The sequence below is a fragment of the Elgaria multicarinata genome, chromosome 13 (assembly GCF_023053635.1).
Source record: "Elgaria multicarinata webbii isolate HBS135686 ecotype San Diego chromosome 13, rElgMul1.1.pri, whole genome shotgun sequence".
In the NCBI taxonomy this organism is placed as follows: domain Eukaryota; kingdom Metazoa; phylum Chordata; class Lepidosauria; order Squamata; family Anguidae; genus Elgaria; species Elgaria multicarinata.
This window is the reverse complement of record NC_086183.1, coordinates 12,013,608-12,041,344: the sequence shown is the minus strand read 5'-3', so window position 1 is coordinate 12,041,344 and position 27,737 is coordinate 12,013,608. Positions and strand designations below refer to the sequence as shown.

The window sequence follows — 27,737 nt, the reverse complement described above, 5'->3', positions numbered from 1 at the left end:
TGCGGAGACCCAGGTTCCAATCCTTATTCAGGCATGCACGGAAGCTCACTGGGTGATCTTGGACTGGTCTCTCTCCTCTCAGTTTAACCTACATCACAAGGCTGTGAGAATAACATGAGGAGGTGGAAGACCACGTAGGCTGCCTTGAGTTCGTTGGAGGAAAGGCAGAATATCAATAAATAAAGTGCATTATCCTCCCCCTATTAAAAGGGATCAGCAACCACAGCTTTCTTTAAAGACACAAAACCATATCTCTACCTTTTTCTTTTTAACATCCTGGGATACAGAAAAAGAACAAAAAAACCCCAACAGTGTTCAAGCAGTTTCCCATACAGCTGCTTAGTCAGAAGCAAACCCGCCCACAGTGTTCTGGCCAATGGTACAATCCAACACCGACTAACGCATGCTTAAGCCTTTTGAAATCAATTGGCTTAAATGTGCTTTACTATGCACACTGAATTGTGGCCAACGTCTACAAAGGTACTGGACTGAATGAGAAGCACTTGCCACTAATTTTTATTTAAACCTGTTTAGGTTGCAATCCTAGGCATGTCTGGACAGAAAAAAGGGAGTGGTAGGACAATTTTCTGTCTGAACATGCATAGGATTGCATCCTAAATACATTAAAGGATTTAGACATAGTAGAGAACTTGTATTTAGGCTTTTATTATTTCACATTTTCTTCTTCCACTCCACTCTATACTGCACCCTCAGGCTTCACCAGCACAAAATTTCTAGCTGTAGGCTTGAACCTTAGCGCCCCACCATGTTTTTCCATTTAATTCCATTTATCCCTTATCCAAGCCCCCAAGCCCCACAATTTGAAAAAACATTTCTTTATGCACTTGTCAGGAAAATTAACTGCACTTCTTCCATTACATTTCCCCACACACGTCTCTCATCCAATCTTCATTAAGACCAGCTTGCCTCAATATCCCATCTTGTTCACCATCCCATCTCTATTTGATTTTGAGTCAACCTTGGGTGCCGAGAGTGCCTATAAGCATATGCAAACTATTCTCCCCATCCTTTCCCCCACTTTATATTTCTGAATAATCACAATCAGCCATACACATCTTTGCTTTCAGGTCAGGGGACATAAATTCTAGACTGCCTTTGAGCCCCAGCCTCTTCTGTTATGTATAAAGCCGTGAGTGAGAATGATACACGTCCCCACCTCCAGCACAGTAGACTAGGTTAATGTCTCCATTACCTTCTTGGCCAGGTTCCCTTTGACAGCCTCCTGTCTCTTTAAATCCAGCCGTTGCCCGCTGGCCAATCACAGACAGGATTCCCTTTGACGTCCGAGCTCAGACATCGCTCTCTCTCTCTCCACCGCCCCAAGTCCTCCTCCCCTCTCCGTTCTAATTACCTAAGGGGCGGCACGCCATTGAGAGCCGTCCCTCCCTCCCTGCTCCCAATGAGAACGCCCGGAGCTCCCAAAGCTCGCCGGGGATTGGTTCGCTGGGAAGAACCAATCGCGACGCGACGCCGTCGGGGTATAAAAAAGCGGGTGCGGGCTCTCCGCCGTCTGCAGTGCTCAAGCGTTGTTGGCGCAGTCGGAGGAGGGGACGGGCGGAAGCGAGGAAGGGACTTGGCTGTTGCACGCGGCGCGGTTACGCCTTCCCTTTCCCCGCCCCCTCCGGTCCCCTCAGATAGCCTCGTCTTTCTCGGGGTTGCGGGTTTCTCCCGCCCTTTCTCCTCCTTCTGGAATTTTCCTTCGGTTATATCTATCTATCTACTTAAATTAATCCGGTTGGTTTCCTCAGTGACTCAGCCTGCTTTTATCCTTGGTTTTTATTGTTGTTCCAACTGCCCCTCTCCAGCGCGTGGGTCTCTCTCGTTCTCCCTCCCTCCCTTCCTTCCTTCGTTCGTCTTCTCGGGAGGGCTTCCTTCCTCAGCATGCGTAGGACGGGCTCGGCGGCTTCGGTGACGGGCGCCGCCGCCAACTCGGGCAGGCAGCCGCAGCCGCCCAGCAGCGGCGGGGATGGGCGCTTCAGCGTCCTCACCTGGGCGCAGGTGCAGCGCCTGGACCATATCCTCGAAGAAGCGGTGCCCATCCACGGCCGCGGCAACTTCCCCACCTTGTCCGTGCGGCCGCGCAGGATCGTGCAGGTGCGTGACAGCGCTGGTTCGGGTGGGTGGGGTGGAGGGGCCGGTCGGTCGCGCCTTTCCGCCCCTCTGGAAAGACTCTGGGTTGGACCCTATTGGGAGTTAAAAATAGTAATAGTTACTATTACTATTATTTATTTTATTTATTTATTTGTATCCCGCCATTTGCGCAATACTGGGCTTCAAGGCAGCCCTACAAAATTTAAAACCTCGATTTTAAACCTAGGAAAAGAAATGTACTCAAAAAAAATTTTTTTTTAAAAAAATTACAATATTAAAACATAAATGTTATTTATTTATTTAGAATATTTATATACCGCTCCCCATTGAAAGATTTTGGGTAAAATGAAAATAAATTTTAAAAGGTAAAATGAAAATAAAAACAGATGTTCAAAATACATGACAATTTTACAAGTCCTTAACATAGATGGAGGACCAGGTTATTCTCCAAAGGCCTGCTGGAACAAACAAGTTTTTGCCTGCTTCAGAAAGCCCATCAAGTCTGACTCCCTAGCCAGTCTAGCTTCCCCATGGGTTGAAATCAGGGGGGGGGGGGCTTAAATTAATCATGGAAGCCCCATGGGTTTCAGCGGGTCTGCTCTAAGGAGGGGCAGAGGCTCCCTATCTAACCCCTATGCCTTAAAAGTCACCCTCTGAGTTGCATTTTACTTGAGAGTAATATGCTCATTTGGCTTCAGTGGGGTGTACTTCCAAATCAGCGTACTTAGGATCTGGATCCTAAGTGTGTGGTGAAGTTCCTTTCTTTAGCTGTCAGAAACTACGGTGATAGTCCTAAGTGCCTATGCTAGGGTTTTATTTTTTGCATTTCGTAGCCTGCCTGTCTATTGCAGGAATAAAATAACCCAAGTGAGTGATTTACAGTGGGATGTGCAGCTTAATGAGTAACAAAATACATAACGTAAAAGGACAATCGTAAAGCAGCAATTACTCTAGAACAAACATGCTTAAGGTCATGCTGATTAATTCAACAAGCTTATTGCCTGTGATAAAAAGCACCAGAGCTTTCATCCTGCGAAGGGAGACTCCGGCAGCCTGCTCTTAATCATGTTTACTTGGATGTAAGGCCTCATCAGTTCAATGGGTCATACTGCCCGAGCACACCTGTATAAGGTTGTAGCCTTAAATGATCAGTGTAGTTGTTGACTGTCATTAGGCTTGTGCAAACTATAGCTATTACAGGTATTAACAAGCTTGGCTTATTCTGAGCTGGATTGCCTGGTGTAAAGTGGGTATATATATACCTGTCAGTTTTGTTCTTCTGTGGATCCTTTTATATCTTGAATAGCTGTATTCTGGATTAGCCATACTTAGATTTTGAAGGACTAATCTCTGTAACTGGGGGGCTCTACTGGCCTCATACCTTCCACGGGCTCACATGGAACCCTTCTCCACTTTGGCCTTCAAAGGGCTTCTTTCTGTAACCAATATCAAAATGGGTGGCTGTAACTGGTTCCCCTCATGCATGCATGCACGCACCAGAGCCTTGGGAGTGAACTATTAGCATTTAGCTTTTCTGTAGTGTATTGGGAGAATATATTGCTTTTTGGACTATCTGGGTGATCCTCACCATTATCCGCTGTTAAATTAGCGAAGTTTTAACTCCATGCTACCAAGAAGAGGTTACGTTTACGGCAAAGGCAAACTTTGCATGCAGGGCTTTCCTTATTGATAACTCAGTTCTAGGCCAGCCACTGTGTTACACAAGCTAGCAGCACTTTGAGAGATGGGAACAGCTTGGTAAAGGACATTTTAAAATGCTGAGCGTATATGGGGTTAGTAACAGCATATGAAGAGCAATGCTGTATCAGACCACATGCTTATCTAGTCCAGCATTCTGTTCCCACAGTGGCCAGCCAGAAAGAATATGAATGCAAGTTCCCACTTATGTTCCCCAGCAGCTGGTATGCAGAAGCGTACTGTGTTCACAATAGCCCTGCATGGTAGGCCAGAATCATAGCTTGCATTCAGTAATCGTCTTACCAAACTTAGTTTCTGTGTTGTTGATTGAGTTTTGCTCTCCCTTTTAGACTTTGGATTGGAACAGGCCCTAGGTCTAGGGGCAATCCATGTTGGGCACTTCTCGGGGTTTAGTGGGTGGGTGTCAGTGCCACCCCAGATCCTCATATGGAAGGAGATTGCAAATTCCTGTCTAGCCAGGCCTTGTGTTCACACGGGAGGTGGAAACCCATGACCACATTCTGAAGTCAGGTGTCCTCTTTAGGCGGCAATCCTGACTAAAAGGAGCAGTATTTAGCTCGTCACTTCGCTCGTCACTTCGCACATACTGCTGAATGTGTCACTATACCGTGTATCTGGGAATGTTAGTCTCTGGGTTGTGTTGTGATGGAGGGGAATATTTAAGTTGCTTTGTCAGGGAACCATGCCAAAGTGAAGAGCACTGGGCTCTACCCATATACTGGTGTAGAAGGTGAAAGGGTTCCTTGAACAGAGCAGCTGTAGCAAAATCCCGCTCCAGTAAAAGATCCTGTTGCAGTCAGTGTCCTTCAGTGAGTGGGTGGAGCATCTGACCCTGAGACAGGTATAAGGAAGGGTGGTGAAGATGTTAAGGAAGTGAAATTGAGAGTAGCAAAGGGGAGGGATTCTTCCTCCTAGGGATGGGGAGTGCCTTCTGCAGAGTAGGTGCTTGGCAACCTTGCTTAAGTGATGGTTGGGGTGGGTGGGGTGGGAAGAGCCTTGAAGTCTAGGGACAGGCCAGGTCTTCAGACCTGAGCTGAACTGGTCATATTAGTGTGGCTCCTTCTCGAGACAGTATTTCCTTGACAGACTATGCGGTAGGGATGCTTGTTGTGATAGGGTTAAAAGGAGGCCTCCATACATCAAGTGAGGTGCAAAACCGCAAGTCACAATTTCAGTGGAGTAAAAGATCATAAATTGGCAGAGATGTCTCTTAGGCCAAGCTGTGTTTGGACAGCTCTTGCTTGTTGGCCCATGGGGAGGGGGGAGGGAACAAACTAGGATGAGCAAGGTATTGAGCATCTGCCGAGGGGGCTGTCTTTGTTGAGTAGACTTGCATTCAGCCTCCCATAAAGCAGGATGCATGTTGAAGCAAGACAAATTGTCAGTGGTGTTTCCATATACAGTGCAGTTTGCGTCAGCTTCTGGTGAGGGTTGGGGGTTGCCCCTTTCATACCAAGCCTGATCAACCGGACAAGTGTTTCTTGCTATGGCTCGATGTGTTTGGTGCTAGGTTCCTCATTATAATCCTCTAGGACCCCTCCTCCACAGCAAAGCTCAGTTTGGACAGTGCATTACCATGCCAGCTATAGTACAAAAAAGGTTGCAATCCACTATTCATTTTCACGCTTGCGATTCCGTGCAAAAATAAATACCAGCTGTTAAAAAGTAATGGGGCAGGAGCTGTATTGTACTAGTCCTGATGGCTATGTGCTTCCACCAGTAGCAGAGGCAGTTATGCCTATGTATTCCAGTTGCTGGGGAACATGGGCAGGAGGGTGCTCTTGCACTTGTGACCTACCTGTGGTCATCAGCAGGTTAGCCACTGTGTGGACAGAATGCTGGACTAAATAGACCCTTGGCCTAATCCAGCGTGGCTCTTCTTATGTACACCTGACATGACATATCCCCCAAGCGGCCAGGTGGCAAGGTGGAATGGGGGTGGGTGTGCTGAGCCTCTAGCCCTCTGCAGAATAGCTGCTCGGAAGCGTTTAACATTTTTGAAAGGGCTCTGCAAGAGCCCAGTGGGGCAGGACAAGCAATGCTGCATGCTCAGTTGCCTCAGACCACTCCTCTATGCCAATAACATGTCAGTCCACATGTGAAGGCAGGTGCTGTACTTCTCAAAATCAGAAATTGCTGCAAGCCATGTCTTAAAGACAGGAAAAGAGGGAAAATGCAGAATGCAGCAGCACTGTCTGGATTCTCCGGGAAATACATACACAAAAAGCTACCTTAGTATAAGTCAGGGCGTGGGTCCATCTAGCCCAGTATTGTTGACACTGACTAGCAGCAGCTCTCCAGATCTACCTGGAGATCAAACCTTCTGCATGCAACGCATGTGCTCTACCATGGAGATACAGCTCTCCCTGCCCAGTCTGAGTAAAATGTCGCTTGAGTCCGCTTATATGAAGCAGCCAAGGCCACCCACTTTAGAGCTCTGCCATTGACCAGAGGACCATCTGACCAAAGCAGTTTAAGTCAAATGTTGGACTCTGCCCTGATGAGCTTGCATCCTCACTGGCCCCTTGCTTGGTAGACCGCTGTCTGCTTATATGGAGCTTGGAATCTGCTAGCAGAAAATAAATCTGCTGAGGTAGTGATATCGGGTCTCTTGGACTTGGTGCTGTGCCATCAGGGCTCAGGATTTTCCAGTTGAACTTGGAGGTGAATGCCTGTTTGGTGGCGGTAGCTGTGGAGCAGGAATGGAAACCCATTCAAGGTTTCTAGTCCCTATGGCTGGGATATGTGGTTGGGTGAGGGTGATGAAATGCTACGATTCTTGTCAAGGGGCCTAGTCGTGCTTCTACTTGATTCTAAACTATAGGTCAGTAATGGTTCTTGTCCAGTTGGCATGCAACGCAAGTAAAATGGGTGGAGAAATGGATGCTTGGATTTAATAAGTAGCAGAGAGGATTAAGTAATGGCAGATGGCATAGGTGTCTATGGATGACAAGGAAACGCTCTACAAGTTGGTCTGTTGTGTGGTTCATGTACATGGGGTTATCACAACAGCCCAGTGAGGTAGCTTAGGCTGAGATACTGATGACTTGCCCGAGGCTGCTTGCTGAGTGTCATGGGTTCTGATCTATACTTGGTCACATCTCCATGGCTTAATTCACCTACAGAAGTGAGAGCATGTTCTAGAATTAAGCTAAAGGTGGCTGAGAGGAACAAAAGGGCGGATCACATATGGAGAAGGTAGTAATGAAGGCAATGCTCATAACCAAATGGAAAGAGTTTTCTTATTACACTGGCAATAGACTGTCATTAATGGTCTTTGTCCCTTATTATCTTGATGATAAAGGTTTAAATAATATGGTAGAGTAACAGGTTCTAGATTTGTAGCATCAGCTGGTGTCATAGTTCTGACATCTCGAGCACACTTTGGCTTGTTTCTGCTCCTTATTATGCCTTCTTTGTTAATGGCAAAGAATGACCCTACAGGTTTAACAGGTACAAAGCAACTCACTTTGCAAAACTTCACCCACAAGGTTGGACTTCTTAGAAGATAAATTGTATAACTCGATTGCTGAGTTGAGTCAGGGTGGATTTTTAATGATCTCGTTGTAATATGGTGACTCTAATATAGACGCTTAAGGGCGACATAATAGGCTGAGCTGTTGCTAAGATAGCAACACCCTGAGGCAGGGAGCTGCAGGATCACAGTTCAACAGAACCCTTACATCGGCTTCCAAAGCTTTGCCATTTATAACCATAGTGCTTTTGGCCAAAACGGATCCAGTCTGTTGCTCGGAAGTGAATCTCAACACATTAGAATACTGGGTGGGAATTAAGACTTTGTTTTCCTTGGCATGTAAGAGTGCATACAGACAGCTGGAGCAGCAAGTCTGATGTGAAGGTTCATGTCCTGCCATTGTGTGCACAGGCTTCAAGCTGTGGGACAAGCCACACAACCTTGAATTGTGTGTACCCAAAGTGAATCAAATTAATATCTATTAAATTGACTGGAAGCTTTGTGCTTCTCCTACAGCTGCTTACCCTTATTTCTACATATTTTCCCATCCTTCTGTTAGGATTCTTACCCTCTTCCGTTTGTTGATCCTACTAATAACCCTGTAAGTAGACTAAGCTAAGAGAAAGGTACTAACCCGAAGGCACCCAGCAAGCTTTGTGGCTAAGTGGGGATTTGAACCTGGGTCTCCCTGAGCATCGTCCAATATTATAGCCAGTACAACTGCTGCACTTCCACAGGCTCTTCCACATAGCGTTTCTTTACATGAAAACTAGTACTTCATGGGTGGGTGGTAGTGAACATGGTGTTGGTGCTCTGTGTGCCTGCAGCAAAATGGTCTTGCTGTTTTTCACACAAGGGTACATCTGTGTAGGAAATGGTGGCTTTGAGATTTCAGTGCACCCAATGGCTTTGATGTGTATTGTGTCCCTATTGCTTGTTGACTCCAGTGCGAAGCTGGATAATACTGAAGGCTGCTTCCAGTACAGTCCATTTGCCCTGAAATAGCCTACTCTGCTGTGTGTCATCACTGCCACAAATTACTAGGGATTTGTTTGTCCATAAAGTAGCAACAGTGTGCTTAGTAGGCACTAATGTTGTGCCAATAAGCTGCTTGCATATTCATTTTGTATGGGAGGTGGCTTCATTCCTCAACAGTGACTCACTCATGTAAAATAAGGCACATTGGGTTTTATTTTTTTAAAGCATTGTAACGAACTGGCTGCCTTCCACTGTAGCAATTGCCAGTGTTGAAGATCCCATAATAAGGTATTATGGATGATGTGTAAATTTCCTGTTCTGTTTTAAACCTAGTACAGAATTTAGGACTAATTACACTAAGCAGAATATTGAATTTCATGTTGAGCTTTTGTCTAATTCTATACTTTAAACCATATATGCTCAAACTGCAAAACTATTTGCAGTTGACGATGAAGACTATTACTTAGGATAGATTGTGCATGTTACTGTCCGTACGTTTGCTTTAATTCATGACTAGCATTACGGCGGAACTTGAAATTCTGGGGCAGTATGGATAAGTCATAAAGGCTATGAGGAGGTAGGCATCCAGTTATGGTATGGTGGTAAAACTCCACCTTCTGCGCACAGAAACAAATCAGCCTTGTGTTCATCTCCAAACACCAGCAGTACAAGAAGATGAAATTCCTTAAAGGAAAGATTATGCTTTTCACACATTGTCAGGCTCTGACAAACCCAGTACAAGCATCTAGCTCTGTGTTTGAATATTCAGGGGAGAGTTGTGAAATGTATAGCTTATTGAGGTCCCCAGCGCAAACCCACAGCTTCGCTTCGTAAAGGGTTAGAAAGCAATGCTCTTGATAGGACACCGATTGCTACCAATGGCTGTGGCTGGATGACGGGCTTCGCTATTGTCCCCACTTAAATGAGAGCACAGGTGTCTACAGGGAGCAGTTGCGGGAGTGGTGCGTTGGGGCCAAGCAGCTGGAGTGGAGCATCTGCAGTGGGTGTGGCGGTGTGGAATGTATAGCAGCCAGTGAGGAAGACTTGGCTGGCAAGAGCCAAGTGCTGATCTTGCATGTAGGGATTGCAGAGGGCAAGCAGTAGCACGTAGGGAAGGGCCTTGGTTGGGGATGAGTCAAATTTCATTGGGTGGTTGGAGGCAGCAGCGAGGCTGATGAAGGGATACTGTCAAATAAGATGTAGAGTGGTGGCATACTTGAATCTCTTCTTGATCCTCCCAGAGTGCAGGACACATAATAATGGGCTCAAGTTACAAGAAGCCAGATTCCGGCTAAACAGCAGGAAAAACTTCCTGACTGTTAGAGCAGTACGACAATGGAACCAATGACCTAGGGAGGTTGTGGGCTCTCCCTCACAAGAGGCATTCAAGAGGCAACTGGACAGCCATCTGTCGGGGATGCTTTAAGGTGGATTCCTGCATTGAGCAGGGGGTTGAACTCAATGGCCTTGTAGGCCCCTTCCAACTCTACTATGATTCTGTAATGCACCCTTTGCCAATGTGGTGCCCTCCCTATCTCTTGGAAGACAACTCTCAGAACTCCCCCGCCCCCCCAGCTATTCTGGGAGTTAGAGTCCAACACGTCTGGAGGGCACTGCATTGAGGAAGGCTGCTCTAATGGGATGCAGACAGCTATTTTTAGACTACTGGTACTAGCTATCCCTCTCCTTTATAAAAAGCAGAGTTTGAATTAAACTATGGTGTGGCCCCTGGGTATATATGCTTGGTAAAGCAGCTTGCCTTTCCAACCCATTCTGAGTTTGATGCCCTGTTATCATGAATTACTAGGATGTGAAGTTGTAGCATTGGCAGTGGATGGCCAAAACAGCACACGGGGTGTCATGGTTGTCTCATACCAGTGCAAGAATATAGTGCACCCACACACACTCCTTCAATTCTATGGACTGATGCAGTGTGTACGCAAAAGCAAATATCCTCCTTCCCAAAAGCCCAAGAATTTGCAGAAAAGTAGGTTGCTTGTTTTAAGAGCATCTTCCCTTCTGGCTGCTGCCGTGATAAATGCCAAGGGATGCAAATGAATATAGTCCCCCACTTGCCAGTGGCTACTGCATACTAAAATCTAGGTGTCTAGGACTAGTAGCAGTTTGGTGACAAGCTGAATAAACCACATGTTGCAGCTGGTGGATGAATTTTGCCTATGAATACTAAAGATAATGTTTGTTAGCTACTTTAAGTCAGTCGCAGCTTGGCACACTTCTACCACCCTGGGAGAAATGCGCAAATGGGAACGGAGTGGTAGGACAGGAGGTAGAGCCACAATATAGTTTGTATTCAATTCAAAGAAGGGGACTTAATAGCAGTGGTATCTCTGACTACAGTCTATGTTAAACTGTTGACTGGCTAGCAAGAAAATGCAAGCTTTACTTCAAACTCTCCTTCAGGCGAATGGTCAATGCAAAGTAACTTGTTGTGGGTAGGACGGAGAACATATTGGATAAAACATTTGAGCGTCCTCCATTAAGTCTGTAAGCTGCTTGGTTACACTGTAGTGCTCACCTGAGTTCGATGTATGCAATTTAAAAGACGTTGCCTAGATCACGTAGGATTTGGAAACCCTCTTGCTAAACAGTGCCGTTTATCACCATTTTTGACTATAGTAGAAAGTACAACTCTGCACTTCTTAGTGTGATTGAAGCAGTTTCACTTCACTCCTAGTAAAACTAATACACTTGTCCAAAGTGATAGAAGCGGGGGTGTTGTGGTCAGGATCTGTATTCAAATCTAGTCAGAGACGCTCCTGGTTGTTGGCGGGCACAAGAACATGATAGATTGAGCAATGCCAGAGCAGGGGGGTAACAACACCCATTGCACATTCCACTACAAGAGAAACCTCATTGTCTCATAGGCAGGGTGGATTTGATTTAATCATGTGACTCCCCCCCCCCCCCAAAAAAGTGCACTCTATTCATTACATTTTTTGAAACTTAGCACTTAAGAGGTAAGGGGTTGATTCTTTGTACATAGATTTTCAAAGGAACAATGGGGTTGTGATCTCTGCAGACACAAATTCACAGTTTTGAGAACTGTAAAACCAAGCATCTGTGATAATATCGTCTAGATAGAAAAAATGCCCAATAATCTTACAGAAACCTCTGGAAGAGCATGACATTGTGAATGGATTCATGGAATTCATTTACCAAAAAAATTAAACATTGCGTGAATATACAGCCTCCTGCTACAAAATTAAAAACGAATCCTTATTTCATGATGAATAATCTTTGGACTATAATGTATCTTAAATAGAAAACTATCTTTAGATAGATTTTTTTCCCTCAAAAAGCATTTTATGAAAAAAATCCGATTTTTATCCACCCTGCTCGTAGGCTTCAGTAATACTACTGTAGCATTAAAGGGCAGCTAATGCGGTTCTTCCTATACTTTTAAAACCATAGTAGCACGTTCAATGGCTCCCAGCACTTTTCTGTAAACAAAGGCAAATGATTCTGACCAGATAAACATTAGTCAGCCCTAAATGCAGAGGTTGCCAGTCTCCGGCAAGTAACCAAAAAAGGAAGTCGCTTCTGTAATGTGTGGTGTGTGCTGCCTCCAAACCAAATGAGGTAAGGAACCCTCGATTTTACTGCAGTTGAGCTACTACGCCTGGCCTGCTGGGTGAATAGGCGGCACGCGGTAGTTCTATATAGTGGCCAGGGTTCTACAAAAATAATTCGTCATGCCAATAGAATACCCAACTTGCTAGTAGGCTTGTGTGATAGTTGTATGGCAGGCAGGGTGGATAAAAATGAATGGTTTTTTAAAAAAATAAAAATAAAAATGGATTTTTTTTATTTAAATCAGATTTTTTTTAATAAAATGCTTTTTGAGGAAAAATCTATCTGAAGATAGTTTTCTGTTTAAGATATATTATAGTCCAAAGGTTATTCATCATAAAATAAGGATTCGTTTTTAATTATGTAGCATGAGGCTGTATATTCATGCAATGTTTAAATTTTTTGGTAAACGAATTCCATTAATCCATTCACAATGTCATGCTCTTCCAGAGGTTTCTGTAAGATTATTGGGCAATTTTTCTATCTAGACGATATTATCACAGATGCTTGGTTTACAGTTCTCAAAACTGTGAATTTGTGTCTGCGGAGATCACAATCCCATTGTTCCTTTACAAATCCATGTACCCAGAATCAACCCCTTACCTCTTAAGTGCGAAGTTTCAAAAAATTCAATGAATAGAGTGCACTTTTGGGGGTGGGGTGGGGGAAAAGTCACATGATTAAATCCAGCCTTTCTGAGTAGTGTTTTAAATCGTGATTTAAATCAAATCAACCCTGATGGCAGGCAAAAACAAAAAACTGGAAAACTTTCCTCGTTGCTACAGCCAAACTACCTGTTGAATTTCTGTTTGTACAGCTATCAGAGGCATTCCACGTTTGTCAGAAATAAAGGTAGCGCTTTCAACTCAGTCCTCATCCAAATTCCTAAACATCTTTGAAGCCTCCCCAAAGGCTTGTTAGCAAAATGAAGTCTTCCCCACCCCCACAGTTATGGAGGTTTGGCTTGGCCAGACTCAGAAAGCTAAATGAGTCTTCAGTTGGTAGAGTAGCTCTGTCAAAAAGCACAGCCCTTCATTATATGGATATTGCCCAGATAATTCATGTCTTCCTCCTGATACTCTAGCCTGACTTAGTCCAGAAGGTGATTAAAGGTGCAACTTAGGTGGTTCAGTTAACTCCTTTAATAATAATAATAATTAATAGTAATATATTTATTTCTTACCCGCCTCTCCCTCTGGATCGAGGCAGAGTACAACACACAATGATCTAAGCACCTGGCTATACTCAAATTGGGCTGGAGGTCTGCATCCATTCCCATGCATATGTATTGATGGAACTGCTCTGAGACAAACGCTAAGCGTCTTGAGGGATGTGATCTTGTGTCCCTGTTACCTACACTGTATTAGTTCAGCTTAATTCTCACAAGTAGCATTTAAAACTTGGGTAACACTCACATCTGCCCCTTAGCTTGATTTGATGCTGGCATGTTAGATGTCTAAAACTGCCCAGCCTGCCATACAGATGGCTAGTTGCAGGATCACTTGTTCTTGGCAACAGCAGCTCCAGAAACAGGCAGATTTACTGCCAGTATTCTTAACTGCATTACATCAAACATATATGGTGTTTCAGACTCCTCCCTTGATTTGTAATCTCGCCATGTAGCACTTCGTCAAGGAAAGTTCTAGGAAACTCCTGGCCCATGAATAAAGGCTTTAGGAAGAGGCAGAGTCATTTGTGTCTAACTTGTCCAGACAGCCACTGCCTTAGGGTGGGAACAGCAATAGATCTCCTTCTCCCATCATGGAAGATCTGAAGACCTGTTAGCAAGCATGTTGACGTAAAAGCCAAAATTGGAACCTATTGAAGGTCAAACTAGGCGTAATGTTGGAAGATCAGTGACTAGACTTCCTGCCGACCTTAGTGGTTGCCCCTCTTTCCCATGCTGCTTCCCAGTTAAAATTGCTCAACCAGTGTTGCTACATCTCCCATAGGGAATAGTGTACAGGCCATTGTATAGATTTCCCAGTGGATCAGACGCCAGCTTTAGGGAGGTAACAGCAAATCAAGCTGAGGTGCTCTCTCTAGCAGTGTATGATAATCAGAGAGTCTCCCTGTAGCCGCAACTTAACTTTCCAGAAACCATGAGAAATTCCCTACTTTGTCCCTGTTCAGACAATATGCTAAGCTATGGTGGCTAAGCGTTCTGCGCTAACTATGATGGCTTAGTATGTTGTGTGAACGGCGTTTTTTCTTAACCATGATGGCTGCATAACTATGGTTTCACCATGCTCACTAAGCACTTGCTGAAAAGGTTTAGTGGCCCTAACTTTGGCTCAGCGTGTTGTCTGAACAGACCCATTGTGTCTAGCTGTGCTCATAGAAACTAGTCTTGCTCTTGGAACTGTGCTGCTCCTTCTAAATGGCCTATTAGATACTAACACAGGTCTCCTATTTAGTCACACCAGCCAGAGGTTTGCTGAAGGCAATTGGGAGTTGCCTCCTGTTTTGCTAGTTCTCAATACTTACAGCAATCTGCCTCTCTTTGTGTTACAGGTGGTCCGTAGCCGTCTAGAAAAGCAGGGCATCACCGTCCACAATGTGAGGCTGAATGGCTCGGCAGCAAGCCACGTGCTGCATCAGGACAGCGGCCTGGGCTATAAAGATCTGGATCTCATTTTTGGTGTAGACCTGAAAAATGAGGATGTCTTCCAGCTGGTGAAAGATGTAGTGATGGATTGTCTCCTGGACTTCCTCCCAGAAGGGGTAAACAAAGATAAAATCAGTCCCATGACTCTGAAGGAGGCCTACGTGCAGAAGCTAGTGAAAGTGTGCAACGAAACGGACCGCTGGAGCCTTATATCGCTGTCAAACAATAGCGGGAAGAATGTGGAACTCAAATTTGTAGACTCTCTCCGACGGCAGTTTGAATTCAGCGTTGATTCTTTCCAGATAATATTGGACTCGCTGTTGCTCTTTGGGGAGTGTTCAGAAAACCCGATGTCTGCAAACTTCCACCCGACTGTCACTGGGGAAAGTATGTATGGGGACTTTGAGGAGGCAATGGATCACCTGAGGAACCGGATCATTGCCACCAGGAATCCAGAGGAAATCAGAGGTGGTGGGCTTTTGAAGTACTGCAACCTCCTCGTCAGGGGATTTAAGCCCCGGTCAGAAGTTGACATGAAGGCGCTACAGAGATACATGTGCTCCCGGTTTTTTATAGACTTTCCTGACATCGGAGAGCAGCAGCGGAAGCTGGAGTCTTACCTCCAGAGCCACTTTGTCGGCATGGAAAGTAAAAGGTACGATTGCCTGATGACCTTGCACCGAGTGGTGAATGAGAGTACAGTGTGCTTGATGGGACACGAAAGGCGGCAGACGCTGAACCTCATTGCCATGTTGGCTGTGAGGGTCCTGGCGGAGCAGAACATCATCCCGACTGTCACAAATGTGACCTGCTACTATCAGCCGGCACCGTACGTCAGCGAAATCAATGTCAACTATTATGTAACCCACATGCAACCCCTGCTGTCGTGCAGTCACTCCTACCCAACTTGGCTCCCCTGCAACTGAGTGCTGAAAAGGCTCCAGTCGATGTCCTCTGGGGAGCAGAGGTTGTGTGCTCGGAAGGAGAAGGAAAAAAGAATGCTCTTGAGTGTCTTGCTCCTACATTGGAACTAAGTCTGCTGTATATTGTGGGAAATTGTGCAGTGTTATGAGTAGTTACCAGAAATGTTTACAGTAAGAAAATGCTTGAGTTATGTATGGGCTGGGTGGATAGGATTAGGTTCAAGGTAGAGCTGCACTACCTGAGATGCAAGCTGATTTTTTTTCCTTTTTCCCTTTTTGTACAAGAAGCATTAAGGGCTGTGCAGACTGTTTCTGAAGATATGCCAAAGTGGCCGATTCCTTTTTAAGGGACCAAAGAAATCCTATTCAAGTGCCTGCAACCAAAAAATAATAATTGTACTGTAACCTTTATTAATATATATTTTTGTAGGAGCAGAACTCCCTGTTAGTACTTCAGTTTGGGTTGTCTGCAAATAATTTGGGGGTTGGGGGGGTCACCCAATCATTTCTGTCAAGGGAACTGAAGTGGGCAGGGCCTTGTGAGAGCAGTCCCTGCCCCATGGCTTGTTCTCTGATGGACCAGCAGTATTGATTAGCAGCCAGAGCAGAATTGGCAGAATTTGACATGATGGGTTGTTGTACCAAATCATCATGAAGACTAGAAGAGGAATAGGACCCTGCACCCAAATTATTACTCTACAAAATGTGCAGTGCCAAAGCTAAGAGGGGACTTCATGAAGGAAAGGATCTAGATGAGTCTTGGCGATATCAATACACCCTTTTGAAGGGAAGGCGTGATAATTGGAGTGCTCTGTGATATTAAAAAGCAGCCTAGCTGGCTAGCAGCCAGTATCTATTGGTGGAAACACAAACAGTCATGGGCAGATGGATCTGTTCTTGGTAGCGGTTGTGAAGCTAAGGTTAGGTCATGGGCCGAGAGCTCAAGGAAACAGTGGCAGATGCTCTGACGTTATCGCCAGCCCTGAGATCTGCTTTTCTTTTCCTTGTTGGAAGCCTGCGTCCACCTGCTCCACATCAGAGTGAGATAATACTTTAGCCTAGCAAGAGGCTTCTTGTTGGCAAAACAATCGCTATGGGGAAATTCCCCCCACAAGTTTGTGCTTTTTCTGCAGTGTATGGGAGACCAGGAGAGAGGTCTTTTAAAGCCAAACTTCTGTACCCATGAGGCGCTTGGTATCTTGTACAAAATACATGAGCTTTTGAAGTAACTACTTATACAGCACAATAGTCCTTTTTTTCCGGATGTTTTGGATTGCATAGCAATTCCTTGTGCAATATGTCAGTTCAGGCTGGTTCTTCATGCTTTTTCTTAGGAAGCTAAGGCAGTGAATACTTTAGCTTTTTTGGCAGGCCTGCTCTGAAAGGGCTACGTGAAAAATGCTTCATGGTGTATCCTTGAAGGTCGATTTATTTACTAACCTGTTTCTTTGCAATAACGCTGTACCATATTGGGGCAGGCTGAAAAAAAATGAAATAAAATATCATACTTGGATTGTGTCTAGGTAAAATTCTGCCTCTTCCTGGGGAATGTGAGCTTGGGCTGGCAAGGCTGACCCATTTTAAATCTGCTGCCCTCTTGACAAATACCTGCTCCAACTTTTCCCATTTTGACCTTCCGCAACTCTTCCTGGCTGGGAAGGGCTGACTGCTCCCTTACGAGAGGTCCTACACTATGTAAATAGGGAGTTCCCCTGAAATATATAAATGATTCTTGAAGACATTTCCTCTACATACCAGTGAATTCTTCCCTGCTCCGCGATGAATGTGGCTTCAGTGCCAATTGAGCTTTCCTTTTTCCACTTGAATGCAAGGCTGCTCCTAGGCTTTCCTTTGGCAGCGTTTCATTAGTTCACATTTAAAAGGGGTTTGCACTAAAGTAGCACAGCTGGCTAGCTATCAGCACTTTTTTGGCTTGTGGGAAGCTTAAGGATTAGAAGAACTGCCTCTTTACAAAGGTAGTTTTTTTAAAAAAAAAAAACCAAAAAAAAAAACCTGCCCCTAATAATCAAGGGCTTGCTGGAGGAATATTTTTATTTTAAAAAAGCACTTTTTGTGGCATGGGGGATATATGTTTGTGTGCGCGCGTGTGTGTGTGTGGTGAAATTCTTACAAATGGAGGCTGCATCAGACATATGCTGTGATCATGCTGTTTACTTTGTATGCGTGAGGATATCCTAAAGATTTGAAGAGTTTGACACTTTGAATGGCACTTCCAGACGTGTGTTTGAATGTGTTCTGCAGCAATCAAACCTGTCATGCAGTAGGCCTGACATAAGACTTGCTAGATTCTTTAGAATCTGTCACCATAAATAAATACAATGTATTGAACTCTGTTGGATTCTTCTTACTTGACCACATGGTTCTAGTTTCTCAATCACGAGCCCTCCCTTCCGCCCTACCAGTCCATTCATTTGAAACAAGATGGATCCTGGCACAAAGATGGTTTCCAAATAACTATCTTTCCCCTCCCCTTTCCTAGAGCATTTCAGATTACAGTTGCAAGTGGGAAAGTGCAGGTGAGCTCTAATGCAGTCTTCCTTAACCTTCAGGTCATTTGGCATTCAGCTCCCATCTTCCTTGACTATTGGTCATGCTGACTGGGATTGATGGGAGCTGGCTGGCATTGATAGGTGTGGCCCAGCACAAATGGAGAGCGCCATGCTTTAGCGTAAGGCCACCAGCTCAATCATAGTACAGTAGGAATCAAGAGGCATATATCAAGCCTGAGTCACGGGGTGGAGAAGGGAGGAGGCAGAGTATAGCGCTGTATAGTCACATCATGTCAATGAAGGGACAAAGTAACTTGCATGAGTTTTTTCCTTCATGATGGAACGTACACTCAGTGCACATTTACAGCTTCTGAACTCAACATAGGGGGAAGTAGTGCAGGCTATATGAGGACTTCCTTTGCCGCCGGTGTCTCAACAGAAGTGTACATCGCTTGCTTTGCCAATGTAATCAAAGGCTTAGGCACCCTGGAGTAAGGCTCTTTCTGGAACAACAATTCCTTCTGAAGTGGAAATAGAACTTGGATCTGGGTGGAGGAATTCAATGAGAAATCCTGATCACAACCTTATAAGAGGCCAAATTAGCTGAGGTTAGAGACACTATACTTGTATACAAGTGTTGTAGAAGCAGAGAATTGAGGCAGAGTAAAGGCTGTTTCTAAACATGGGCTGTGAATTGCAGTTTGATTCTGGAGGGGAGGAAAGAACGTACTTGGATTTAGATAACACTAAGCTTAGCAGTCTCAGTGTGGCCAAGGCTAGCTACCTAGCTCCATGTGGTCCTGTCTTAACTCCATTAGTAGAAAATTAATATTCACATCTGCCCTGCCGACACGGCTCAAAGATGTACTGAAGATAACTTTCTGGTGTGGAAATTAATTTGCCCCTTGTGCATAATACGCTTTAGTTCTTGTCCTATCAAGTTCTAGCTCTCTTATGCCATTCCAATAGCATGATCTCTCTAGTCTCAGTCTGTTACATTCTGCAATTGGCAGTTGTCTGTGAATCTGACCAGAGCAGCACAAAACACCTGATGTGGTTGGCTTTTTCCATTGTTGGGGCAGATCAAGCTAAACAAAAGGATGCTAGTGGAAACCGCTAGTTGTGATCTGAAAGGGGCTTTCAATGTTTGAGTTGATCTCTTTTAAAACATCTAATAAAATGTCTATTTTCTCAAAAGGTGTTCTGTCATTCTTGGCAAAACAGAAGAGGCAATGACGAAACGTTGAAGACAACAGTCAGTTTATGCCTCTAAACTATTACTGTTCTGTCTGTATCTCTAGAAATAACAGTTTAAAAGGAAACCCTTGCTAGGTTAGCCCAAGTATAATGCAACTTTCTTGGGATGGCTGTAAGAGGAGCAGACCCACCCACCCCGGGTTGCTTAAATAGCTGCTGTTTTTTGTGCATTCGTACTTGTCCTTCTTTGTAGTAAGGAGAGTTGGTTGAATCATTTGGAGTCCTGAACTTTAGCATACATGTTATGGCAGAGGTAGGCAACCCAGTGCCCTCCAGATGTTTTGATAATCACGTCATAATCACATCATTAGGCATGTTGGTGAGGCTGATGGGAGTTGTAATCCAAAACACCCAGAAAGCAGCACCCAGGTTGTTTTCCCCAGTGTTACACCTTTATCAAGTTAGCCGAGTTGCCTCCTCACAACAAAGCTGCTGCGATGACTGGGCCATGAATCATTTCCTTGCAAGGTCAAAATGGCCTGGCAGCGGTTGACAATCCATGCAATTTTCCCTGCAGATGTGACAGGTGCTATCTCCCAAAAGATTTTAAGATGAGTTAGTGGCCTGGTTGCATGTGCGTGCACTGAAAGGACTGCTCTACATTTACATAAATACCTGAGCAAGGTAAAAAATAAGTCAAGTTGTAGAAGCTAAATTTCTGTGCGCAGCTCCTGTCACCGAAAGCGGGGGAAATTACTACTACTTTCTAATGTTACAAGAGTCTAGAGCTGTGCCCCCAAATGGCATCCCAAAATTCTGCGCTCAATAGTGGGCAGAAAAAATTGGGACGCTGAGGTATTTCTGCACCAGTTTCTCAGGAGTGTGGCTTCCCATTAGTAATGGCAGGAACACAGCTTCTGTTTTTCTTAAAATTTCGCCAAGTCCTGTTGTGGCAGCCAGCAGCAACTCTGGCCTCATCTACACCAAGCAGGATATTGCAGTATGAAAGCGGTATATAAAAGTCAGGAGCCACACCAAGCAGGATAAAGCACTATGAAAGTGGTATATGGTCAGTGTCCATGGGCCCCAACAGTTGTCGGTGCACTTCAATACTGCTATAAAGTAGTAGTGTCGCTCCTGCCTTTTATATACCACTTTCATACTGCAATATCCTACTTGGCATAGATGAAGCCTATGTTGGCCAATTAGGCACCATTTTGCATCCTCCCCAATATCCCGGACCTAGCCACTGAAGAAAAAAAATAATACAATGCAATCATTGGTTTTATTGTGTCTGCTTTTGTTGTATATAGTATCTGGAGAGCCTTGGCTATTGGGAGACTCGTATTTTGAATGAATCAAATGGGGGACTATTTAGAGAAATTTCTGCAAAGTGACCCTTTCTGGGGAGGCAAATGGAGAGGGGAGGGGGAGGAACATCTGAGAAAAATGTCTTCTGAGAAATTTCAGCTCAACTTTACAGGAGTCCTCTCATTTTTGTCCTGCCCATCCTGTACAGGAGTCAGTCTTCATAGGCAGCACCGTATATGAAAGCTGCAATCAGTAACTGGCTTGTTGAATTGTATCTTAAAAGTAAACCTTCAGACAGGCCTCTAAAAATAAATAAATGCACACATATATCAACACTTATATCCTACAATGAAGGTTCTTCCTCTTTCAGCTCTCATGCTGGCTGCAGGTCATCCTCCCTTTCATTAAGGCACTGATTTTTAGACATATCCATGTAAGTCTATAATTTCTGCCCAGGTAGCATGGAGGTTAATGCATTCTCAGTGACTGACAGTAACAACAACCCTGGAGTCATATCTATCCATGTTTGCCTGAATCTCTTGCGAAACCAATCAAAATGTGTGTAAGGTATGGAAGTGGAAACCAAATGGATTTAACTGCAAGAACGAGATCCCGGCGGAGTTCACTGCTGAACCAAAGAATGAATCATAGTTTTTCTGCTGAACTAGCTTACACATGGTTAGTTGAATCCAGATTTAAGAGTACACCCACTAAAATCTATGGGACTTGAGTTAGTCATGTTTAAGTAAAGTCCCATTGATTTCAGTGGGTCTACTCTAAGCAAATCTGGATCTGACCCAAAGCAGGAAAGGAGCAAAGAGTGGGTGACAGTAGAAATGAACATATTTTCTGCTCAAACTTTTCTTCTGAAATGCTGGTTTCACAATCTTTTTTTCAGCAATCGTTAATCTTTGGTTCAGTGGATCTCAATTTTCTATTGCATTACACACACACACACACACACTCCTACCAGGATTGCAAGAATGAACTGATAAGGAACTTGCCTGGACTGGCATATTTTTGGAATAATTTCCCTCAATAATCTTGTGGAATTGACTCCTGTTGCCCTCCCAAAGAACAGTTTGCCTGAACAGTGATGTAACCTGCCTGGTCACTGAGGTCATTGGATGGCCATGCTCCTAGTGGTTCCACATGAACCTATGGCCCATTTGGAATCCACCAGGAGAAGAGCCTTTAGTGTGGTGGCCCCTTCTCTTTGGAACTCTCTGCCCCTGGAGGTCAGGCAGGCGCCAACATTAGGCTGCTTCTTGAAAACAACTCTATTTTGAGAAGCCTTCCTCAACTCAACTGACCAGCCACTGTTTTTACTGGTCCTTTGTTTTAAATTGAACAATTTTAATTTGCTGATTTAATCTTTCTTTTTACTGCTTATACCTATGTTCAACACTCCAGGATCTATTTTAGATATGGAGCGCTATATAAATACTGTAAATAAATAAATAAATTATTCTGTTTATACCCTGCCTATCTACAAAATACCCTAGGCAGCATACAAAGTTAAAACAATTTAAACGGTTTGAAAACAATCCATGAAATATCATAGGTTGCATAAAAAGTATTCAAAACCATTTAAAAAGATAGAACGGTTAAAAAAAAGAAAGATACAGCATAAAAACAATATAAAATGGTCGGCGAGAAGATTCTAAAAAGGCCTGTCAGAATACGAGCGTCTTTGATGCCTGATTTAAAACATTCAAAGAAGTTGGCAGGAGCAGGTCATTCCATGCCTGAGCAGCGGCAAAGGAAAAGATCCTCTGGCGTGTGGCTGCCAATCTCACATCAGGCAGTTGGGGCAGGTGACCTCCAAGGACCTAAAGTGGCGGGTTGGAACATAGGGGCTCCCTAAGGTACCTTGGACCTAGAACATGTAGGCCTTTAAAGCTAAGAAGCAGCACGTTATATTTTGCCCGGAAAGGAATTGGCAGCTCGTGTAAAGACTTTAAAACTGGTGTTCTACGGTGTCCCTGGGATGTCCCAGAGACCAACCTGGCCACCATATTTTGTACCAGTTTCTGAACTAAATCTGCAGGCAGCCCCAAGCACAGCACATGACAGAAATCAAACCTAGAAGTTACCAGCGATGTAGTGGAGTGAGAGCAGTAGCACTGATATTTTTATTAGCAGGGTCACTGATGTCATCTGCCACCTCACCGTGCCCCCAGCTTCCCTGTTTCTTCTGAGCTTAGCTGCCATTTATTTTATTTATTATCGCATTTATATCCCGCCTTTTTTCCTACAAGGAGCCCAAGGGAGCATACATAATCATCTTCCTCTCTATCCTCACAACAACAACCCTGTGAGGTGGGTTGGGCTGAGAGGCTGTGACTGGCCCAAAGTCACCCAGTGGGTTTCCATTAAGGGTGTGCACGGACCCCCCACTCCGCTTCACTTTCAGATCCGCCATTTTCGGATCGGGCCGCTCCGCCCCGCCCCCACTCCGCCTATGCCCGCTCCGCTCGGAGCTCCGGATCCGGATCGGAGCTCCGTTCCCCCCCATGGGGGGGGGGTTACTGGGCCCTGCTGCCATCGCCGCCCATGCGGCGACGGCGGCAGAGCCCGGTAAGGGGGAGGGGGGCCTTACCTGCCTCTGTCCGTGGTCCGTCGCCATCTTCAATTGAGCCCGCGGTTCCACCAGGAAGTCTGGGCCACAAGCGGCCCAGACTTCCTGCTGGAACCACAGGCTCAATTGAAGACGCTGACGGACCGTGGATGGAGGCAGGTAAGGGAGAGAAGGGGGGGGTTACCAGGCCCTCCTGCTGTCGCCACATGGGCGACAGCGACAGCAGCAGGGCCCGGTAAACCCCACTTACCTTTCCGGCGGAGCTCCGGATCGAGGCGAAGGATCCGCCTTTACCTCAATCCTCTTCGCCATGCTCCGCCGGCCCCCCAATCCTCTTCGCCTCCGCCTTAAGGGCAGGCGAAGCCCCCCGCTCCGCTTCTAATTTGCCGGTCCGATTAGAAGCGGAGCACATCCCTAGTTTCCATGGCCAAGTGGGGACTAGAACCCAGATATCCCGATTCCCAGTCTGACACTCTATCCACTACACCCTACTGGCTCTCAGCCATCCTCACAGTAGCTGGAGGGGAATGAATTTTTCCAGCACTAATAGTTTGTTCCCTGTTGTAATGCAAACAGTCTGCGGGTGGCTGGGGCTGGAATGGGAAACTAAGGCCTTAGCTAGACCAGGCTATACCCCGGGGCGAACCCTGGGATCGTCCCTGTGTGTCCACATGATGCACAGGGGATCCCGGGATCAGGGAGGGATCATCCCTCCCTTGCTCCAGGATACAGCCCTATACTTTGGGCCCACTTTTTCCATGGTCTCGGGCTGAACCCGAGACCGTGGAGCGTGTGGCCCGTTTCCACAGGTTTACCCGGCTCCACGCGATTACTCGCCGGGAGCCACGCACGGGGCACAGCGCTCCTCAGGAGCACTGCACCCATCAGGGTTCGGGTGGGGGGGAGCGGGGAAATGAAATTATTTTTTAAAAAAAACTTACCTTTGCGCACGACCGTTCGTGCGCGCCTCTCCCTTTAAAAATAACTTTAAAATGGCGAGCACGACGCCTCTCTTCCTGAGGCCGTTGCACCTTACGTGTAAACGGGGGCGAGATCTCGCGTTAATCCCAACGTGAGGTCTCCCCTCCTCTCCTCTCCCCCGGACTTTCAAGTAGGCCTAAAACCCACCAGCTTTGTAAAGCTGGAAGAATTGGTGGCAATAAAATTGCTAGAACTGTTCTGTTGATTAGGATCAACATTGATGTTTTGGACTCTTTGGGGGGGGGGCATGGCTATGGGCACTGTCCTGATGTGTACCAGCCCATCAGAAATTACCACTATGGCACTATGCTTGAGCAAAGAATGGATACCAGCCACACTGGGCATGCAGCTGTGAACGATTCACATATTCTGCTTGTGCATTTATAGTGGCAGTTGAAGCTGAGGGTGTGAACGGAACCCTACTGCCGTTGCATCTGTGTTTATTTAAAGCATTTTTGTACTCCTCTCTTCGGATAAAAATGTTGCAATTACATGGACAGATCTGACCATTTCACTTTCTCTGGGTTTCTCATTTTTCCAATTTTAAATTCGGTTCATCTTGAATTTTTTAAAGTTTGCACGAATGTTTGCATTTTTGTGCACACATCTCCATATACATCTTTGTACACAATTTCGCCTAACACACGTTTTTGTGAACTGCCCAGAGAGCTTTGGCTATTGGGCGGTATAAAAATGCAATAAATAAATAATTTTTGCATGTAATTTTCCTAACGTGCATTTTTCTAATGCTATTTTCAGTAACACACACATTATTGACACTTTTTTTTTAAATTGGAAAACTGCATTGCAAAATTCTGAGAATCACAAATTTCCAAGAATGATTCAGGATGATTTAGCTAGACCTACCTTTCGTTCCGGGAGAGAGGAGGGGAGATCTCGTGTTGGGGTTAATGCAAGATCTCTCCCCCGTTTACATGTAAGGCGCAGTGACCTCAGGAAGAGAGGCGTTGCGCCCGCCATTTTTTTTAAAGCGACGGCAGCGCACAAATGCTTGTGCACTGAAGGTAAGTTTTTTAAAAATATAATTTGGTTTCCCCACTCCCCCCACCCTAACCCCAATGGACACAGTGCTCCTGAGGAGCGCTGTGCCCCATGCGTGGCTCCCGGCTCTGTGGCAATGGGCCACACGTTTCGTGGTCCCAGGCTCAGCCCGGGACCGTGGAAAAAGCGGGCCCAAAGTGTAGGGCTGTATCCCGAGGCATGGGAGGGATGATGCCTCCCTGATCTCGGGATCCCCTGTGCATCATGTGGACGCAAAGTGACAATCCCAGGGTTCGCCCCGTGATATAGCCTGGTCTAGCTAAGGCCTCAGTTTCAGTTCACACATTATGCGCCTTCAGACCATACCCTGAGACCCTGGTCATAAACATGGCTTCTGAGAAATAAATCCCAGTGGGTTCAATAGGACTCACTCTCTGTTACAGCTTTCCCCAACCTAATGCCCTCCAGACTACAACTCTCATTATCCCCAGCCAGCATGGTCATGGTCAATGTTGGCTGATGATTCACTGGCGCTGTAATCCAACCCATATTGTGGTAAGGTATGAAGTTGTACAGCCCGATCTGATTCTACGGCCTCATTCTGTTGCTTGGGCAGACCAGGCCTCTGTCTGACTAATACAGACAAAGCAACAGGACTAGCTCCAAGTTTTACATGGTGGCCTCTTTCAAACTGCCAAAAAAAGGAATGCATTGCCAAAAAGAGGACAAAAGAAGGCAGTGATTTGCATAAATTTCACATTTATTTATTTATTACATTTATATCCTGTTCTTTTTCCTCCAAGGAACTCAAGGCAACATACATAATTCTCCCTCTCTCTATTTTTATCCTCACAACAACAACCCTGTGAGGTAGGTTGGGCTGAGAGTCTGTGACTGGCCCAAAGTCACCCAGTGAGCTTCTATGGCCAAGTGGGGACTAGAACCAGGACTTCCCGACTCTTACGCCATGGCTACACGAGGGGGTTGTAGGGCGACGATCTCGCAATTTTATGATCATGAGATCATCACCCTGGTCTACACATGGCACGAGACATCATGGCCGCCATTTTGAATTCATTTTTCTTAAAGGGAAAGGAGTGCACGAGTGCTCCACTGAAATCGTAAGGGTTTTTTTTTTTAAAAGCCCCCTCACGCTCATCCCACCCCACCCCTGATGGATCCCGACTCCTCACAGTTACTCGTGAGGAACTGGGACAACCCGCGACACCCGGCCAGAAGTTCCGTGGTGTCGGGATCATCCCAAGACTGTGTAAAAAGCAGGAAAAAAGAGCCTGCTGATATCCTGGGGCAAGAGAGGGATCATCCGTCCCTGCTCCCGGGATGCCCTGGGCGTCATGTGGATGCACAGGGGTGATCCCCGGGATATTGGCTGGTCTAGCTATGCCCTTAGTCCAACACTCTAGCCACTATACCACACTGCCTCTCTAATTTATATGAATAAATGCACATTTATAAATAGTTAAATAGAAATATAGTTAAATCTCACCATAGTGTAGAAAACTGTGTCTGGGTGACTTGTGTGCCAGTTCAATCAACTGTTCAAGTGCTGTTGATGGGCAACAGTTCTTATCTGTAATCTAAGTTTGGAATGGACAGACCTTCAAATATAGGATGCCTTGAAACAGAAGACGGTCCTTATAAAAGAGGACACATGGCCACCCTAGGGGGGTCCTTAGACAGGTGCCCTCAGGGGGTCTACTCCTAGATGGGCAGGGTTAGATTGTAACCTGGCAGAATGGTTGGCCTTTTCCCCTTTTCTTTCTGAACCTGCTGTAAGGAAGAGCAGATTGCCTCTTACAAGAGTAGGCTCCCAGCATCCATCATTTTGTTTTTCCCACAATGCCCTGGATGTCGCATTGGTTCAGAGCATTATGGGAAAGCCAAAATGGCAACCTCCAGTGGCATTCGCCATTTCCCCCCACACCCGGAATGCTGCAATGCCTGGAGCATTGGGAAAAACAAAATGGCACCCCCCAACCAAATAGTGACCACCAGACATCAAAGCAGAAGCAAGGGAAGGCAGGCAGCGGCACAGTGGGCCCTACGGCTGCCCAGAGATGCTGCGTGCTGAATGCTTTGCCTGAAAAGCATAACCCTCCTGCTGCTATCGAGCAAAATATGGACACAAGCCCTGCAAATGCAAGGTAACCTTGGTTATGCAGCAAGGGAAGCAAAGAAATTGGCATCAATGGAGGGCAAACAGAGGTTAACCCACTCTCTCACAGCCCCAGTGGAACCACATTTTGTCTCTTGGCACTTAGCTGCTGGCTGGCTGCTACCGTCCAGTAGCGATGAAGTTAGACTTGATTGCCACAGATGGGATTCCAGGGTTCTCTAGCATCTGCTCTTGGAAACAGCTCATAAACAAAACGTTTGGCCCACCCACAAGGTGAAAATATTCATCTCAATGAGAGCCAAGAGGTGGTGGTGGACAGTGTGTTGTTGGACTGAAACCAGGGAGTCCTGGGTTTGATCCGCTCTCTTATGCTCCCCCAAAACCTGGGACTGGACTCGCTTGGCTATGTTTCAGCGGAAGCTGCCAACACCTTTTCATGGTGTCCTTTTTTTCCTGGAATGATCAAGATTAGTAATCTGTTTATTTAGATTGATTTCGGCAGCTGTCTCCTCCAAACTCAAGGCAGGTCAAGCCAATGCTCCCTTAAAAACAACACGCGCCACCTGGCTCTTTCTGGTGAAAAGTTCTGACGGCACCATTCTTTCTACCTGT

General features: G+C 45.6%; 1 protein-coding gene across 1 annotated transcript; it reads left to right on the top strand.

Annotated features, from left to right (window-relative positions):
* Positions 1-1,427: 1,427 nt before the first annotated feature.
* Positions 1,428-17,760, top strand: TENT5B (terminal nucleotidyltransferase 5B). Its single transcript, XM_063140801.1, has 3 exons — positions 1,428-1,499; positions 1,902-2,115; positions 14,390-17,760. Exons 2-3 carry the CDS (start codon positions 1,903-1,905, stop codon positions 15,407-15,409), a joined length of 1,233 nt encoding a protein of 410 aa, XP_062996871.1. The 5' UTR covers positions 1,428-1,499; position 1,902; the 3' UTR covers positions 15,410-17,760.
* The last annotated feature ends 9,977 nt before the right edge of the window (positions 17,761-27,737 follow it).

Excerpts from the sequence above, each read along its gene's own strand:
- TENT5B (XM_063140801.1), top strand. The coding sequence starts at position 1,903 with ATGCGTAGGACGGGCTCGGCGGCTTCGGTGACGGGCGCCGCCGCCAAC. Across the intron at positions 2,116-14,389 it reads GGCCGCGCAGGATCGTGCAG|GTGGTCCGTAGCCGTCTAGA; the intron begins GTGCGTGACAGC and ends TTTGTGTTACAG.